A 15,095-nucleotide genomic window follows, 5' to 3' on the forward strand; every position below is an offset into this window, starting at 1 on the left:
GACTCCCATCAGAGCGAGGAGCCCCATGCGGGACTTGATCCCAGGACCCCGGGATCATGACCTGAGCTGAAGGCAGACGCCTAGCCGACTGAGCCACCCAGGCGCCCCCAAGAGATGGTATCTTGTCGTAGCTTTGTCCTGCAGTTTTCTTTGTAAGTGACGTTGAACATCTTTTTCTCATAGGACTAAGGACCATTTTTATTATCTGTAACTTGTTCAGTTCTTCCATTATCTTTTTGCGATCGGAATTTTGGATTTTTTTTCCTCTAAAATTTAAGAATTCTTAATATATTAGGGCTAATTAGTCCTTTATCTGTGATCTATATTACAGATTTTTTTTTCTCCCTGGTTGTTGTTTTCTTTTGACTTCTGAAGTGTTTTTTCTTTCCGTGTGAAAGTTGTTTTTTTAGTCATTTGGTTTAATTATCAGTCCTTTTGTGAAATCTGAGTTCTCTTTAAAAAACTTTTCCTTAATCCCAAGATATAGAAGATTGTACCCATTTTTTTCCTCTAATACTCTTAAGTACATTTTCCCTCTAGAGCTCTGATCTGTTTGGCATTGATTCTTGTGTAGGGTATGAGATATAGATCCGGTTTGATCTCTTTTCCAATGGCAACGTACTTATCCCTGTACTATGTATTAAAAAACCCAGCTTTGCCGTGGAGATTTGCAATGTCACTTTTATCATATACTCCATCCCTGTGTGTCCATGGAACTATTTCTGGTCTGTTCTGCTGTCTGTTTCTCTAGTCATGAGTCTGTGCCCTACCATCCGAATTATAGAGACTTAGAGCAGACTTTCGTATCTGGTACGTCTTCTTGTAGCCGTTCTGTATCAGGGTTTTCATAGCCATTTTTGTATTTTGATTTTTTAAACGATTTTATTTATTTATTTGACACAGAGAGAGAGAGAGAGAGCACAAGCAGGGGTTGCTGCAGAGGGAGAGGGAGAAGCAGGCTCCCCACTGAGCAGGGAGCCCAACACGGGGCTCGATCCCAGGACACCGGGATCGTGACCTGAGCCAAAGGCAGACGCTTAAGCAACTGAGCCACCCAGGAGCCCCTTGATTTTTTTACTGTAAAAAACAATTAATAGATTCAAATTTAGAGCAATTTCAGATTAACAGAAAGACTGAGCAGAAAGTATGGAGTTCCTGTATGCCTCTTTCCACCCACACCCCCCCCCCAGCCCTTCCCACAACCGGTCCCCCTATTATTAACGTCTTAGGTGTGGCACATTTATTACAATGCTGAGCCAATATTGGTCGTACTTTTGGTGTTGTACACATTTCATGGGTTTTAACAAATGCGTGATGCCAGGCATTCACCATCAGAGTCTCAGACAGAGGAGTTCCCCTGCCCGGAAAATCCCCCGTGCTTCCCTTAGCATCCCTCCCTCCTTCTCTGCACCCCTGGCAACTCGGATCTTTATCTGTCTCCATGGTTTGCCTCTCCCTGAATGTCCTAGGGTTGGAATGTACAGTGCGTAGCCTTTTCACAGTTATACACACAGAAGGTTCCTGTAGGTTTATTTTTTCACATGGACTTTGATATCCGCTTATCCAACAAAAAAGTTGGTGTCTTCACTGGGATAATGTTCAGTTTCAGCTGAGCGAGAACTGACATCCTAAGGATGCTGAATCCTTTCCAGGAACAGGGGAGTTTTTTTCTCCCTGTCAAGTTCGTTTTGAGTGTTTCAGGTTCTCGTCACCTAGGTGTTGCATGCTTCTTGTTACATTTCTTTTTAAGTATCTCCTCTCTTCTGCTGCTCCTATACACGGGGCCTCCCCTGCGGGCACATCTTCTGGCCGGTCACTGCTCCAGTGTGTGTGTGAAGGCTGGGGGCTTGAACTTGACAACTCTTGATTCTTGCCGGTCTGCGGAGTGGCCCCAAGCAGGGGATAAGGCTGGGTCCTGGGAGGCCTTGGGCCTGTGACATCTCAAGTCCTCACCCCGTGTTCTGTCTTCCAAAATGAGGGACTGAGTAAGTGTGCGCCGTCTCCCAGAGCGTAATTCCAGCCGAAACCGAGTGGTGATTCGTATTTTTACCTCTTTGCCTTCCATTTGATTGAAAAAAAATGGGACGTTCTTTCCCTGCCACGGTGTACAGGCTCGGGCTGCAAGCACCCAGCTCTCTACGTGCCCAGGTCTTGTCAAACTCAACCTTTACAGAAATGGGACGTGTCTCCTGCCTGTGTGCAGAAATCGGAAGGGGCCAGGGGACTAGCCTGCTTGTGTGTATACGTGCTCGGCGTTCACTGAACTGTTTACTCACTTGTTCACTGAGGCTGTCAGGCATTTGTTGGCCTCTCATATGCCATGCAAGGCGGATGCAGCTCACTGGCCCTGAACTCAGTGCTTCCAGCCCAGCATGATGTCAAGCCATGGTAAGAGCTGTGGGGTGTGCTGCCACAGTGCTCTGGGTGGGGACCAGATACACCTGCCTTGGAGGGGGTAATCAAAGAAGCCTTCTTGGAGGAAGCGTCAATTGAGCTGAGATCTGAAGGTCAAATAGGAGTCATCCCGGTAAGGAATGGAGGGAAAAATCTTTTGGGCAGAGAAACAGCATATGCAAAGGCCCTGAGGTGGCCAAAGGCTCCATCTGTTCCTAGAACTGAGAGAGAACAAGTGTGGATGGATCAGAAAATGCTGGGGGAGAAAAGTGTGAGATGGATTACCAAGGTAAGACCCCTCCCAGGCTAGATTAAGGAGCTTAGAGATCAGTGAGGAGTTTTAAGGAAGGTATGACAAGGTCAGATTTGCAGTTTAAACTGATCCCGTTGTGGGTGCCTGGGTGGTTCAGTCGGTTAAGCGGCTGCCTTTGGCTCAGGTCATGATCCCAGCGTCCTGGGATCTAGTCCTGCATTGGGCCTCCCTGCTCAGCGGGGAGCCTGCTTCTCCCTCTCTCTCTCTGCCCCTCCCCCTCTGCTCATGCTCTCTCTCTCTCTCTCTCTCACTTTCTCTTTCAAATAAATAAAATCTTTAAAAAAAGTTAAAATTGGTCCCTTTGCTACATAGGGAGGTATATTAGTTAGGGTTGTCCAGAGAAACAGAACAAGAGAGGTAGGTAGGTAGTAATGAAATTTATTATAGAGGAGTTGACCCATGTGATTCTGGGGACAGAGAAGTCCTACCCTCTGCCATCGGCAAGCTGGAAACCCAGGAAAGCTGGTGGTGTAATTCAGTCCAAGTCCAAAGGCCTGAACCAGGGGAGCCGATTATGTAAGTACAAGAGTGAAGGCTCAAAAATCGGGGGCTGGTGATGTAAATCTTGGCCTGAGTCCTAAGGCCTGAGAACCAGCAGCACTGCCTTCCAGCGGCAGGAGAAGATAAGGTCTCTCCACTTGAGCAGAGAGAGTGGATTCAGCCTTCCTCTGCCGTCTGGTTCTCCTCAGGCCCTGAACCTTCCTTACTCAGTCGACCAATTCAGATGCTAATCTCTTCCTGAACACCCTCACAGACACTGCCAGAAAGAATGATTTCTCAGCTCTGTGGGCATCCGTTAGCCCGGTCAAGCCGACACCTAAAGTTACCCATCAGAGAAGTGTGTTGGAGAGAATGCTGAGGGTGGGAGCAGGGAGGCGGGTTAGCGGCCATGACAGCGGTCCAGGCGAGGGTCCTCGGTGGCCAGGACCCAGGTGCATGAGTGGAGACGGAGGACAGTGAATGGATTAGAGACTGTTCCGGAAGGGAGGGTGATGGGCCTGGTAGGCTTGGAGGTTTGGGGATTGAGCACTGGGGTGGGAGCCCTGGAGAATGTCAACACCAGCGTGGAGAGCTGTCCCATTCAATATGGCAGCCACCACACTCATGCACCTATGGAAATGTATTTTTAATTTTATGTAAATTCTAAATTCAGTTAATTTAAATTTAAATAACACTGGCTACTGTGTCAGACAGTACAGATAGAGAATATTTGCATTATTGTAGGAAATTCTTTCGGACACAGCTGTTTGCAAGTGCCTTTAAGTATCTGAGTGAAAATGTTGAGTGGACAAATGTAAGTGTGGGGCTCAGAATAGCAGCTGGGCTAGGTTCAGATCCTGCGGTGCAACGTGCTTGCTGGGTGTGCTTGGACAAGTGACTTCACCTCCCCGAGTCTCGCTACCCTCATCTAGAAAATAGCGTATTCCATCCCGTGCCTCGTGCGGTGCTGCGTAAGCCTAGAGCTCAATTGTGGGAGGTGGCTGGCCCTGAGAGGCACTCAGTGGGGGTGGGTCTGACCTTTGTTATTGCTCTGATGTGTTTACTTGGACAAAAAGAACCCCAGAGAGGCTTCTCTGCCCTCACTCTGACTTTGATGCAGAGTAGGACCGTGGGCAAATCCTTTCAAGTATCTGGCCTCAGTTGTCCGGTTGGTGATGTGGGTGTTAGAGCAGCCCCTCCTGGCAGGCTGGCCCACGTCCCCAAGAGAATAAGCAAGTACGGACAGCGGCTGAGCTAGTGTCACAAGAAGGAACCAGAAGGAGGTGGGGGACCTACCAGAAGTCAGCATGCATCAGCTTTGCCAGTTCCGTCCGTGGTATTTCTGGTGGGATCTTGCCTTGTAAGCCAGAGGCTAGTGTGAAGAGCTCACCCCAGCCCAGCCCGTGCCCCCATTTGGCTTCAGGAGACTTCTCACCATTTATCTTGATCCTCTTTTTTTTTTTTTTAATATGGACGAGGTTTACTGACTTCTGAACTGTTGGGAAAAACTAATGTCTCATTAAAACTGCATTGCTCACTTGTACCAACCCCCCCCCAAAAGCCTATTAAAGTTTCATACCTGACATGGAAGACTATTAAAGATTCATAATTGCAATAAAATCCTTTAGTAGAATTTGAATTTTCATCGTGGTAATGCTACAGTCAGCGGGATCCTCATTTGGGGAAGCTGCAAAAGCCATTTCAGTAAAGACTGGGGAAGGCGGCGAAGAAGGCCCTGAAGGTGCTCCCATCGGGGTCGTTGCCCAGCGGCTGGCACTGGGGCCCGTGTCCCGAGGGGCTGGACTCCCGTCTCCCAGCTCAGCGTGCGGATCGAGTTGTTGGCAAGTTTCTCTCCTGGCTACCTCTGGGAAGGGAGCTCTGAGCTAACCGCCATCCTGCCACAGGTTCTTTAGGCTCATTTGTTTTCAGTTCCCTTCACCAGGCAGGAATAGAGCACCTACTGTGTGCACGACCCGAAGCCTGAAGACAGAAGGATAGGCTGGTTTTCCTTAAAGGAGTTGTGCCTGGCTCGAGCAGGGGCTTTGCAGGCTGGGAGAACGATGGCTACAGCCCAGCTCCGGTCACTTCGCTTCCTGGCCTCAGTCTCCTCATCTGTAAAATGGGGTGTAGGTGTGGTCAAGATGTGGCTCAGAGGAGGGGTCACTTCAGCCATGTAGGCATGGCTTCTCAAAAATGCAGCTAGCATTTATTGAGCACTTACTGGATGCTGTAGATACCGTTTTACCTGCTTCATATGTGTCCATTCAGTAAATGTCCATCGAGCACCCTACTATGTGCCAGAAGCTGTTTCAGGCGCTGGGGCTGCAGTGGAGAGTTTATTAAGTCATTCAGTCCTCAAACCCACAAGAGTAGGCACTGATGCTATCCCCATTTTCCAGGGAAGGCGACTCAGGCACAGAGAGGGTAGGGCAGTTACCCAAGGCCACACAGCTGGGATTAGACCCCGTGGGCGACTCCTCTGTCTGTGTTCCTGACCTCACGCCGCATGCCCTGTCACTTAGTCTGTGTCACTCTGTAGCACTTGGTGGCCTTATTCCGTTTTGAGGGAAGATATGCTTAGAACAGTACATTTGTTTTCCTCGAGAGTCTCGGGGAGTAAGAGGGGACCACCCCATCGAGGTGGGTCACTCCCAAGTCTGCCAACACTCCGTGCTGCTTGCCCCTCAGGGCTCCTGTGCCTGTCTCACACCCAGAGAGCGTGAACTCCCGCTTCCAGGGGGTTGGCCACGGTCGGGGGAAACCAGTGTCCTGTCCTTGTTGAGGTCTCTTTGTGCCCTCCTCAAGCCTGTCACTTGATGGGCTGTGGATGACAGAGGAGTTTAAGGCATCTTTCCTCTGCCTTAAAATAAAGGGCGTTCCCGTGGTCCGCCCCCAGCTCCCCCATCACTGGTGATAAACAGGGTGCCCGTGGTGATAAATAAAATAAAGCCACCTTTATTCGTTTATCTTTCTGTGTCCTCCCCATCGGCATCCGGTTTGCAAGCTGAGCAATATTAGACACTCGATCACACTGCGTGTGTCTCTCCTTTCTCCAGGGGGTCGTGTCCTGCTGAGCTCGGGCTGGCGTGGGTGTCTTCTTGCTCAGAGCAAGAGCCTCAGAGCCTGGGCTTTGCCAGGGCTTCGCTCCGTGGCCTTAGACACGTCCCCGTGCGGTCTGGGCCTCAGTCTCCCCGTCCGTAGGAGACTTTGGAAGACCCTGGCGCCATAGCATCTTTGTCTTCCCACTTGGTGCCTTGTTTACCCACATTGTCTAACTCAGGACTAGCTTCAGAGCAAGGAACAAACACATCGAACTCTTCGTCTTGGGGGGGAAGAGCCCAATCAAGCCCTTTAAACATGGCCACCTCCAGCTTCACATTGCCCAGACCCAGGGAAAGGGGCAGGTGGGAGGTGGCGAGGATGGGTGTCTCCGTTCTCTTCACTATTTACTGAATGTCTCCTGCGGGCCAGGACACGCCGGGATAAAGGAGGCAGCAGCGCGAAGAATGTGCAAACAGCCGGGCTCCAATGCTGGCTCTATTTTTCCCATCCTGTGTGACCTTGAGTAAGTCACCTGACATCTCGGAACCTGTCCCCTCCGTTTGGAAGGGAAGCGAATGAAAAGCCGTCAGAATGCTTTTATGTGCCAGTGGTCCCATTGGATCCTCGTGGCCTCCCAGGCCTTGCTGGTAACATCAAACCCATTTTACAGACAGGACACTGAGACTCGGAGTGTACCCAAGAGCAGTGTAGGGCCACACCACTCCTATTGCACGGCTGTCTGGCTTCGGAGCCAGGGGCTTCTTTCTGCTGCACCGTAGGGACGGGACTCCACACACTGCGGGCCACACAGGGCTCTGAGCAGCTGGGAAGATGCCAGGTTTGTTGGAAGGGGCTTGTGGACTCTCAGTGGTGGTGAGCGTGCAGCCCCCTGTGCTGACAGGGTCTTCGGACCTGGGAAGCTTTCCGGCGAGCAGAGGATGTGAAGAGAACGGATGTGAGGCGTGGGAGCATCTCAGACCCACTCGGTCTGTGGGAGGCTGTCTGGGGGCTTGAAGCCAACCCTGTCTAGAACTTGGGTTTTAAAACAGACGCTGGTTGGGGCGCCTGGGTGGCACAGCGGTTAAGCGTCTGCCTTCGGCTCAGGGCGTGATTCCAGCGTTGTGGGATCGAGCCCCACATCAGGCTCCTCTACTATGAGCCTGCTTCTTCCTCTCCCACTCCCCCTGCTTGTGTTCCCTCTCTCGCTGGCTGTCTCTATCTCTGTTGAATAAATAAATAAAATCTTTAAAAAAATAAAATAAAAAAAAATAAAACAGACGCTGGAAGAACAAGAAAGACAGAAGAAGATTGGAAGGAGATTGAGAAGATGGGCTCACGTCCCCCCATCCAGGACGGGTTTCCCAAACGCGACTCCCTTTTCACACCTGTTCCCCTGGTGGGCTGCCCACAGACCCCACGCCGCCTCCCACAAATCCAGTAGAGATGTATTTATTCAGCAGGTGTGAAGGGAAATGACGACTAGCTCAGCGACCTTGTGACTTCAGGGCCGTTAATGCTGAGCACGGGGCTGGAGTAATTCACAGCGGGTCATTCACGGCACTGCGTAAATGACAGGTGCCAGGCTCAGGGCCAGGGAGAATAACGGGGGAGTTTGAACACCACTGTGCTAAATCAGGGCCCACCCCAAAAAACCATTGTCCCCCCATCCCCCCATTACTGACACCGTACCCAGGGTTGTCAGATTTAGCGAATCAAAATACAGGATGTCCTTTTATATTTAAGTTGCAGATAAGCAAGGGATTCTTACAGTAGCGTCCCTACTTGCCGGGCAGTATTTGAGATGTTCCCCGCCAAGCCTCTCCAGAGGGCCAGGTAGATGCTTGTGGAATTGAGTCGTCCCTCCCCTGGCTCCCCCCACCCCCCGGAACCTGGAGGGAGAGGCTCGCGCCCAAAAGGATGCCCTGACGTATCCGGTCTCTCAGATGCTAGTTCCTTTAATTAAACTGTTGGGATGGAAATAAAGTGTGTGGGGAAGATTAAAATTGATTCCCTTAGCTTAACAAAAGCCAAAGCTCTTGAGAATGATACTTAAGGAAGCGGAGCCCTCGAGCAGATGGGAAGTGCAGGCTGGGCCGGGGGGCTGCGGGGTGGCGGGGTGGGCTCATGCTGGCCAGAGGGCAGAGGTGGAACCACTGGCACACGGGAGGCCGTGTCGTGACGTGGGTGCAGGGGGGCCCGGCAGGAGGGGCCGTCCGCCCTCAGCAAGGTCCGTGTGCCCACGGAAGTCCTTCGTCACAGCCCTGCAGCTCCATACCGGGGAGGCCAGGATGGGGCTGCCGAGGCAGGGTGGGAAGTACAAAACCCATACCTTCATGCACAAGCACTTACGGAGCACTGGCTGTGTGCCAGGCCCAGCCGCTGAAGTTCTCAGGAGCCTGGGTTCTCAACAAGGGAGCTCAATGAGGCGGCAGGCGAGAATTGTAGGTATCGCTGTTAGCCCTGGGAAACAGATGCTGATGACCGGAGACATTTGGAGGAGGGCAATCCTGGGCTAGCACCATTTTTACACCTGAGGAAACTGAGGCACAAGAGCTTTTGGGAGGTTTGCTTGAGCTCATGTGGCACGAAAGTAGCAGAGTCAGGATTTGAACCAGGTCTGATGTCTTTGAAACCCTTAACCTCCTGTATTGTTGAGGGGGGTGGTCACTGAGGTTTTGAAGCAGGGAAGGATGTCACGCAAACAAAACGTTGAGGGAAAGTCGATCAGGTGCCAGGTCTGAGGCCGGTTTAGAGGTTAATACACGGGGAAGGGGTGCTGGCTCAGGAACCGCTGTGTGAGGAGGAGACCCAGGTTGGGGGGCCACCAGGGATGGAGGGAGGTGAAGATTGGGTGAGAGCGGCTGATGGGTTACCAGGAGAATAAAGGCAGAGTTGATGATGGGGCGAGTTTTCAGATCTGGGTGCTGAGGGCAGGGCTAGGGAGCGATGGCAGGCTGATGGCTTTGAACATGCTGGGTTTGAAGCCATGCCATGTGTCCCCAGGCAGAGCTCCTGACGACAGCTCAGTAGGAGAAAGCATGAGGGCCTTGGGGCCATGCTGACCTGGGTCTCTCTCCTAGCTGTCCTCTTCACTGGCTCTGTGACCGCAAACTGTTTACTTAATCTCTCTGAGCCTCCGTTTTCTCTCTGGCGGAGTGGAGAGCAAGGATACCACCTTTGCAGGATGTTGAGGATATCAAATAAGGGAAAAAAATACGTAAAGGGATGAACAAGGTGCTCAGCATGCAGTCGGCATCTGGTAAATAGTGGCATGAAATTTGGGGCCCCAGGCTAGTGTCATGTGTTGGTCCCCACTGGGCTGCGGCGGAGATGGTCCTGGTGCTAGGAACAGGTGTCTGACTTTTCATTCATGCGATGGATTTTTGTTGAATTCCCACTGTGTGCCGGGCCCTGGGGACGCAGTGTGGGAAAACCCAATTACAGCGCAAATTTGAGCCCACTCTCGAGTGCGGTGGCACGAGAGCAGGAGCGGGGCTGTCTTGCCCAGCACGGCAGCCCAGCACGGAGCAGGGCACCTGCTCGGTGTGCAGTAAACATTGCATGGGCTCGCGGAGGCAAATGTGCTGCGGGACTTCTCAGAGCACCTTCAAGCTGGTGCAGAGGGGAGATGCAAAGTCTGAGTTTCCTTTTGCTTTCTGTACCGGAAACTCCCCTACCTGCAGGCAAGGCCTTAAAGGAAAGACGAGAAACTGGGGACCAGGGTTCTGATTCTCCGACTGGTCATCAGGTCTTCTTTTATCCTCTCTTTCTTCCAAATTCCCCCCGTGGCTCACCTTTTCCAAACTCCGCTTTGAAAAATGCTGGGAAAACCCCCTGGGGGTTGATCCTGAGCCATCAGCAGGCTGGGAAGCTGGGGAGAAGGAAAAGCAGGCGGGGACGATTGGCATTATGAAGCTGCCCTGCAAGGCCACGGCGGGGAGCAGCCCCGGGCAGCCCCTTCCCCTCCGCGGGCTCAGCGCCCCCTCCAGGAAGAGCAAGGAAGAGAAGCAGCGGACCCTACCGAGCAGAAGGGCACTGGGAGTCTGTCAGACGCCCCAACTCACTTTTGGGCATCGTCCCTTCCAGCTCTTGGAATTCTGTCACAGGTTTATTTTTATGGGAAGGCTACTTTTTTTCCTTTTTTTTTTTAAATCCTTTCACTTAAAAAAAAGTGTTTTTACATTACAAAATAGAACTGCCTGTTTGTTGCAAGAATCCAAGCGATATGTTATTGCCTTAATGGGAGGCTAGTTTTCTCACTTATTGCTTCTTTCTTGAGGTAAAGAAAATGTTGTTTGTATTTTAAGGGATTATGTGCATGCTTGGGGTAAAAATCTCAACCCCGTAGAAGCGTAAAAGGGAAATCATGGAAGCATGCCTTCGTGTCTCTCACCTCGCCCTTCCCCCCCCGCCACCCCTAACCAGGCCTCTGAGGTGGCTGTTGTCATCTAGATAAGGGGACCTTGGTGAATCTTGGTGTAGACCCATCTCTCTAAACCACTGCTAGGTTGAGGGGAGGTGGCCCTTCCTAGTGACAAGAGCATAGCTGAGTCTCAGGATTGGAAGGTTGGCTCTGCCATTGACTTGCTGTGTGACCCTCAAGCATCCTCATAACCTCTCTGAGCCTCAGTAACCTCCTCGGCAAGCTGGCATCAGGGCTCTGAAGCCCCGGGCATGGGTCGGTGTCCTGCGCGCAGCCCAGGTGACTGTGTTGTTTGGCGGTCTCGGCAGGTTGGGGACCAGATTCTGGAGGTGAACGGACAGAGCTTTCTCAACATCCTGCACGATGAAGCGGTCAAGCTGCTCAAGTCTTCCCAGCACCTCATCCTGACGGTGAAGGACGTCGGGAGGCTGCCCCATGCCCGCACCACTGTGGACGAGACCAAGTGGATTGCCAGTTCCCGGATTGGGGACACCACCACGAACTCGGCAGGGTCTGGCTGCACTCCTCACTCTGGGCCCAGGACCACAGGACCATTTCTGAAAGCCAGTGATGCCCCCTCCCGTCCCTTCACCACACCCTGATCTGTAACAGTCCTGAGAGCCTGGGTTCCCCATACCAAGGTCCTTTGCATTTGCGGGCATGACCTTGGGCACATCCTTTCTCCTCTCCCGGTCTGTTTCCCATGGAAAGCTGAACTGCATAATCCCCCTCTCTCATTCTTTATTTATCTCAGGCAAATCACTGACCTTAATTTTGGGCCATTAGTTGTTTTGTCTGAAAAGTGGGGATCATCGCCCCTGCCCCCATCCAACTCTGGGAGTGAGGACCCTGTGAGTTACCCGGAGAAAGGGTCCTGGGAGTCATAAGGTGACTATAGTTGCCGATGGCTGAATAGTTGCTGAGAGTGTCATGTGTCACCTTTGGATTTCCAACAGGAGTCTCAGCCTGGTTGGTTGGCCTCCCAGGCCAGATCCACCCAGAACATCTCTCCCTTTCTTCCCTCCTTCTCTCTTGCCTCCCTTCCTTTCCACCAGCACAGTATCATAAATGTTTCAGTTAGCTACCAACATTTAAAAAGGCATCAGGTTTCCCATGGAAAAAAACAAGCAGACCTGGATTTCTGGCTGCTTCTTTAAAATAAGGAATTCCGGGGGCTCGGGGGCATGTTTTTTCATGAGATTGGGATGGAGCTGAGCTGCACCTGTGAGTTGCCTCCCTGGGTCTCCGGTTCACCCCTATCTTCCCCCTCCCTGGGTTTGGCCTGACCCTGAGGCCATGGGTTATTGTCTCCTCTCCTTGTGTTACCTTCCTGGTCCTGTAGGGTTGGAAACGAGTCAGGAGTCCACCTTGCATGGGTTGAGAAGCGCTGCCCACATGGTCGATTGGGAGGCCGGAAGCTGCTCAGCTGTCCAGGGGTCACGTTCCTTGAGTAGCCCCAGCGAGTGGAGGCCAGGGCTCTCTCCTCCTGCTCCAAATCCACTTCCCCCTGGCTCGCGCCTGTCCAAACTGCTCAATCACACAGCTGAACACGTTTGTCTTTCTCCGTAGGTTTCTTGGGGATCTTCCCACAGAAGGGACAAACAAGGTAGGGCGCTCTCCATCCATGGCTATCTTTGGCTTCTTCACGCATCCCCATGGCGGGGGGCGGGAGGTGGGAGGGGGAGCTCCAGGCCTGGCAGGGTGTGCAGAGCCTCTCACGTGCATGATCTCATGCCTGTCCGTCCATCCTCCATTCCACCCACACACGTCTGTGAGCGCCACCAGGTTCTGAGTGCCACCAGGTTCTGGGCACCACCCCCAGCACCGGGGATGATGGCGCTGAACAGAACCGATCAGATCCCTGCCCTCCCGGAGATTATGCCTAGTGACGGAGACGCACGGAAAAACAAACGTGCCCGCATATCTAATCACTGAAGACGTTTGGCGCCATCGGGCCCGGTGCTGGATAGCACGCGAGAGAGGAACAGATGGGACATCGGATTTAGGTGGGGTGAGAGACAGAGGGGAGGGCGAAGTCTCCCTGAGTTGGTGACACGATGCTTGGGCTGCGTGCTGAATGGTAAACAGAAGTAGCCACGTCGGAGTCTGGTGTAGGGGCAGGAAGGGGTGGTCTAGTCGCAGGGCGCAGCACGTGCCAGAGCCCCGCGGTGGCAAGGAGAGCGCGAGGGGGTGTGGCGAGCGAGCAGGAGGTGGGAACAGAGTGACAACAGGTGGGGTCACCGGATCACGTGGGGCTTTGTGGGTCACCTAAGAGGTTTGGCTTCTAACCTAAAAGTGGGATAGTATGCAAGGGCTTAAGCAGGGGAGCAAGACGAGGAGATGCGTGTTTTTACAAGATGGTTTCAGCAGCTCTGCGTAAGTGATCGGGGAGGCAGCGGGGATGACAGGGGACACCTGACGGCGTCTTAGCCACAGCTCCGATGGTGCCAGTGGCAGTGGCGGGGAGGGGAAGGGGGTGTATGCACATCTGCGCTCTATCTCGGAAATAAAGTTACTATTATCCCCGATTTACCAAGGGAGATCCTGAAACCTGGAGAATAAATTGGAAACCATAATAAAATCGCTCAACTCTGAACGGTGACAGGATCTGATGAGATGACATGTAAAAGTGCTGTGTAGGGCATGAAGCCCTTTGCGACTGCACGAGGCCGCACCGTCTGAGAACGGACCTGTATCTCTCCTGCAGGGGCACCGTGTAGGCCAAGGCCACGGAGGACCCCCCCACCCCTGCACTGCGGTCACTGGCATCGCCCGGCCACGTGGCCCCAGAGCCATTCAGAATTCCCGGCCCTCTGTCTTCCTGTCTTTCAGCTGGTATTCTGCAAGGGGCCAGTGGGCTCCCAGGTGACCCTGAGCAGCCTGGGGAACCAGACGCGCCTGCTGCTGGACGAGCAGGCGCGTCACCTGCTGAACGAGCAGGAACGTGCCACCATGGCCTACTATCTGGAGGAGTACCGCGGCGGCAGCGTCTCCGTGGAGGCCCTGGTCATGGCCCTGTTCGAGCTGCTCAACACCCACGCCAAGGTGCCCCGTACCCCTCCTCGGGCAAGGCAGTGGCTCCCGAGGGCTCTGCATCCTCCCAGCCTCCCTCTGTCCCCCACTCCTTTCCCGAGAACCCGCAAAGAACTGGGTGGAAATGGCCCCGGGGCAGAGACTAGTGACCGAGGCGGCCGCTTGTCCCAGGGAAGGCAGCCCAGAGACTCCTGGGGAAATAGTCAGTTAACGTCCCCTGTGATGCGGGCCCTAACCAAGCGGCTGTCCTTGCTGAGCATACATTTAGAATCATCTGGATTTCTCTTCAAAAGCCATGCCCGGGCCCCGCCCCAGGCTGGTGGATTCCACACATCTGCGGGTGGGAGCCGGCCGCAAGCCCCCAGGGGCTGGCAGCTTTGAGAACCCTGCTCCAGAGGAGGTCTGGGGGTCCCGACGCTGCCTGAAGGAAGAAGGGATTAAACCCAGGAGCGGTTGCATGTGGGAAGGTTTAACAGAGGAAACGCGATTTGGAGAGAAGTAGGGAAGGGCATTCTAGGTGGGAGGGACCAGCACGGGCTTCCTGGTGTGTTTGGGGAGCTGCGTCGTGCGTGCTTGCTAAGACACCGGCGAGGACGAGGTGAGAGGGAAGCAGGTGTCAGGTGAGCCCGGCCCAGCATCCGGGCTGTGGCGCTTGGACTTCCCCTACGACAGTGGGGAGCCACAGGGGGTTAAGGAGGGAGAGGCCAGCAGTCAGGTTTGCATTTGGAGTAGCAGGGGATGGGTCCCCCCTGCTGTTGGAACTCCGGCTGAGTGCCCTGTTTGTCCCCATCCCCAGTTCTCGCTCCTGTCTGAGGTGAGAGGCACCATCTCCCCCCAAGACCTGGACCGCTTCGACCACCTGGTGCTGAGGCGGGAGATCGAGTCCATGAAGGCACGGCAGCCCCCAGGCCCTGGGGCCGGCGATGCCTACTCCATGGTCTCCTGCAGTGACACAGGCTCCTCCACAGGCAGCCACGGCACCTCCACCACCGTCAGCTCGGCCAGGGTGAGCTGCCCCTGCTCCTGGCTTGATGGCCAGCGGGGGTGGGGCGTCAAGATCTGGCTTTGCAGTGACATGGATCTAGGTGTGACTGTCAGTGCCACCCCTTACCAGGTCTGTCCCTTGCCTTTCTGAGCTTCAGTTTCTTCCCTTGGAAAAACCTCTTCGTTGTTGAATGCCTGATGTGTGCCCAAGCAAGGCTCTGGGAGGTGGCAGAGGTGGCCCTGCCTCTTGGGCTCACAGTCTGCAGGGGGGGGGGGGCGGGCTCGGGGAGAAAGGTGAAAAACACGGGTAATGAAACAAATAGAAAAAATAGTACCAGTCTGTGGGGGATCCCACCAGAAACCATGGCAGTACATTCATGGGGGTCGCCGTGATGGGATCTTCCCCGAGACACACCCTCTTGTCTT

At 53.5% G+C, this 15,095-nt stretch overlaps 1 protein-coding gene across 5 annotated transcripts in view; it reads left to right on the top strand.

Annotated features, from left to right (window-relative positions):
• Positions 1-15,095, top strand: part of WHRN (whirlin) — an 86,942-nt gene that overhangs the window by 54,936 nt on the left and 16,911 nt on the right. For all 5 annotated transcript variants that reach the window (XM_045791089.2, XM_045791090.2, XM_045791091.2 and 2 more), the window contains 4 exons: positions 10,961-11,163; positions 12,222-12,258; positions 13,485-13,697; positions 14,482-14,691. In XM_045791089.2, the coding sequence (XP_045647045.2) occupies positions 10,961-11,163; positions 12,222-12,258; positions 13,485-13,697; positions 14,482-14,691 (663 nt within the window). The remainder of the gene's footprint in view (positions 1-10,960; positions 11,164-12,221; positions 12,259-13,484; positions 13,698-14,481; positions 14,692-15,095) is intronic.

Source organism: Ursus americanus, chromosome 18 (assembly GCF_024610735.1).
Source record: "Ursus americanus isolate L20-20 chromosome 18, mUrsAme1.1.p, whole genome shotgun sequence".
In the NCBI taxonomy this organism is placed as follows: Eukaryota; Metazoa; Chordata; class Mammalia; order Carnivora; family Ursidae; genus Ursus; species Ursus americanus.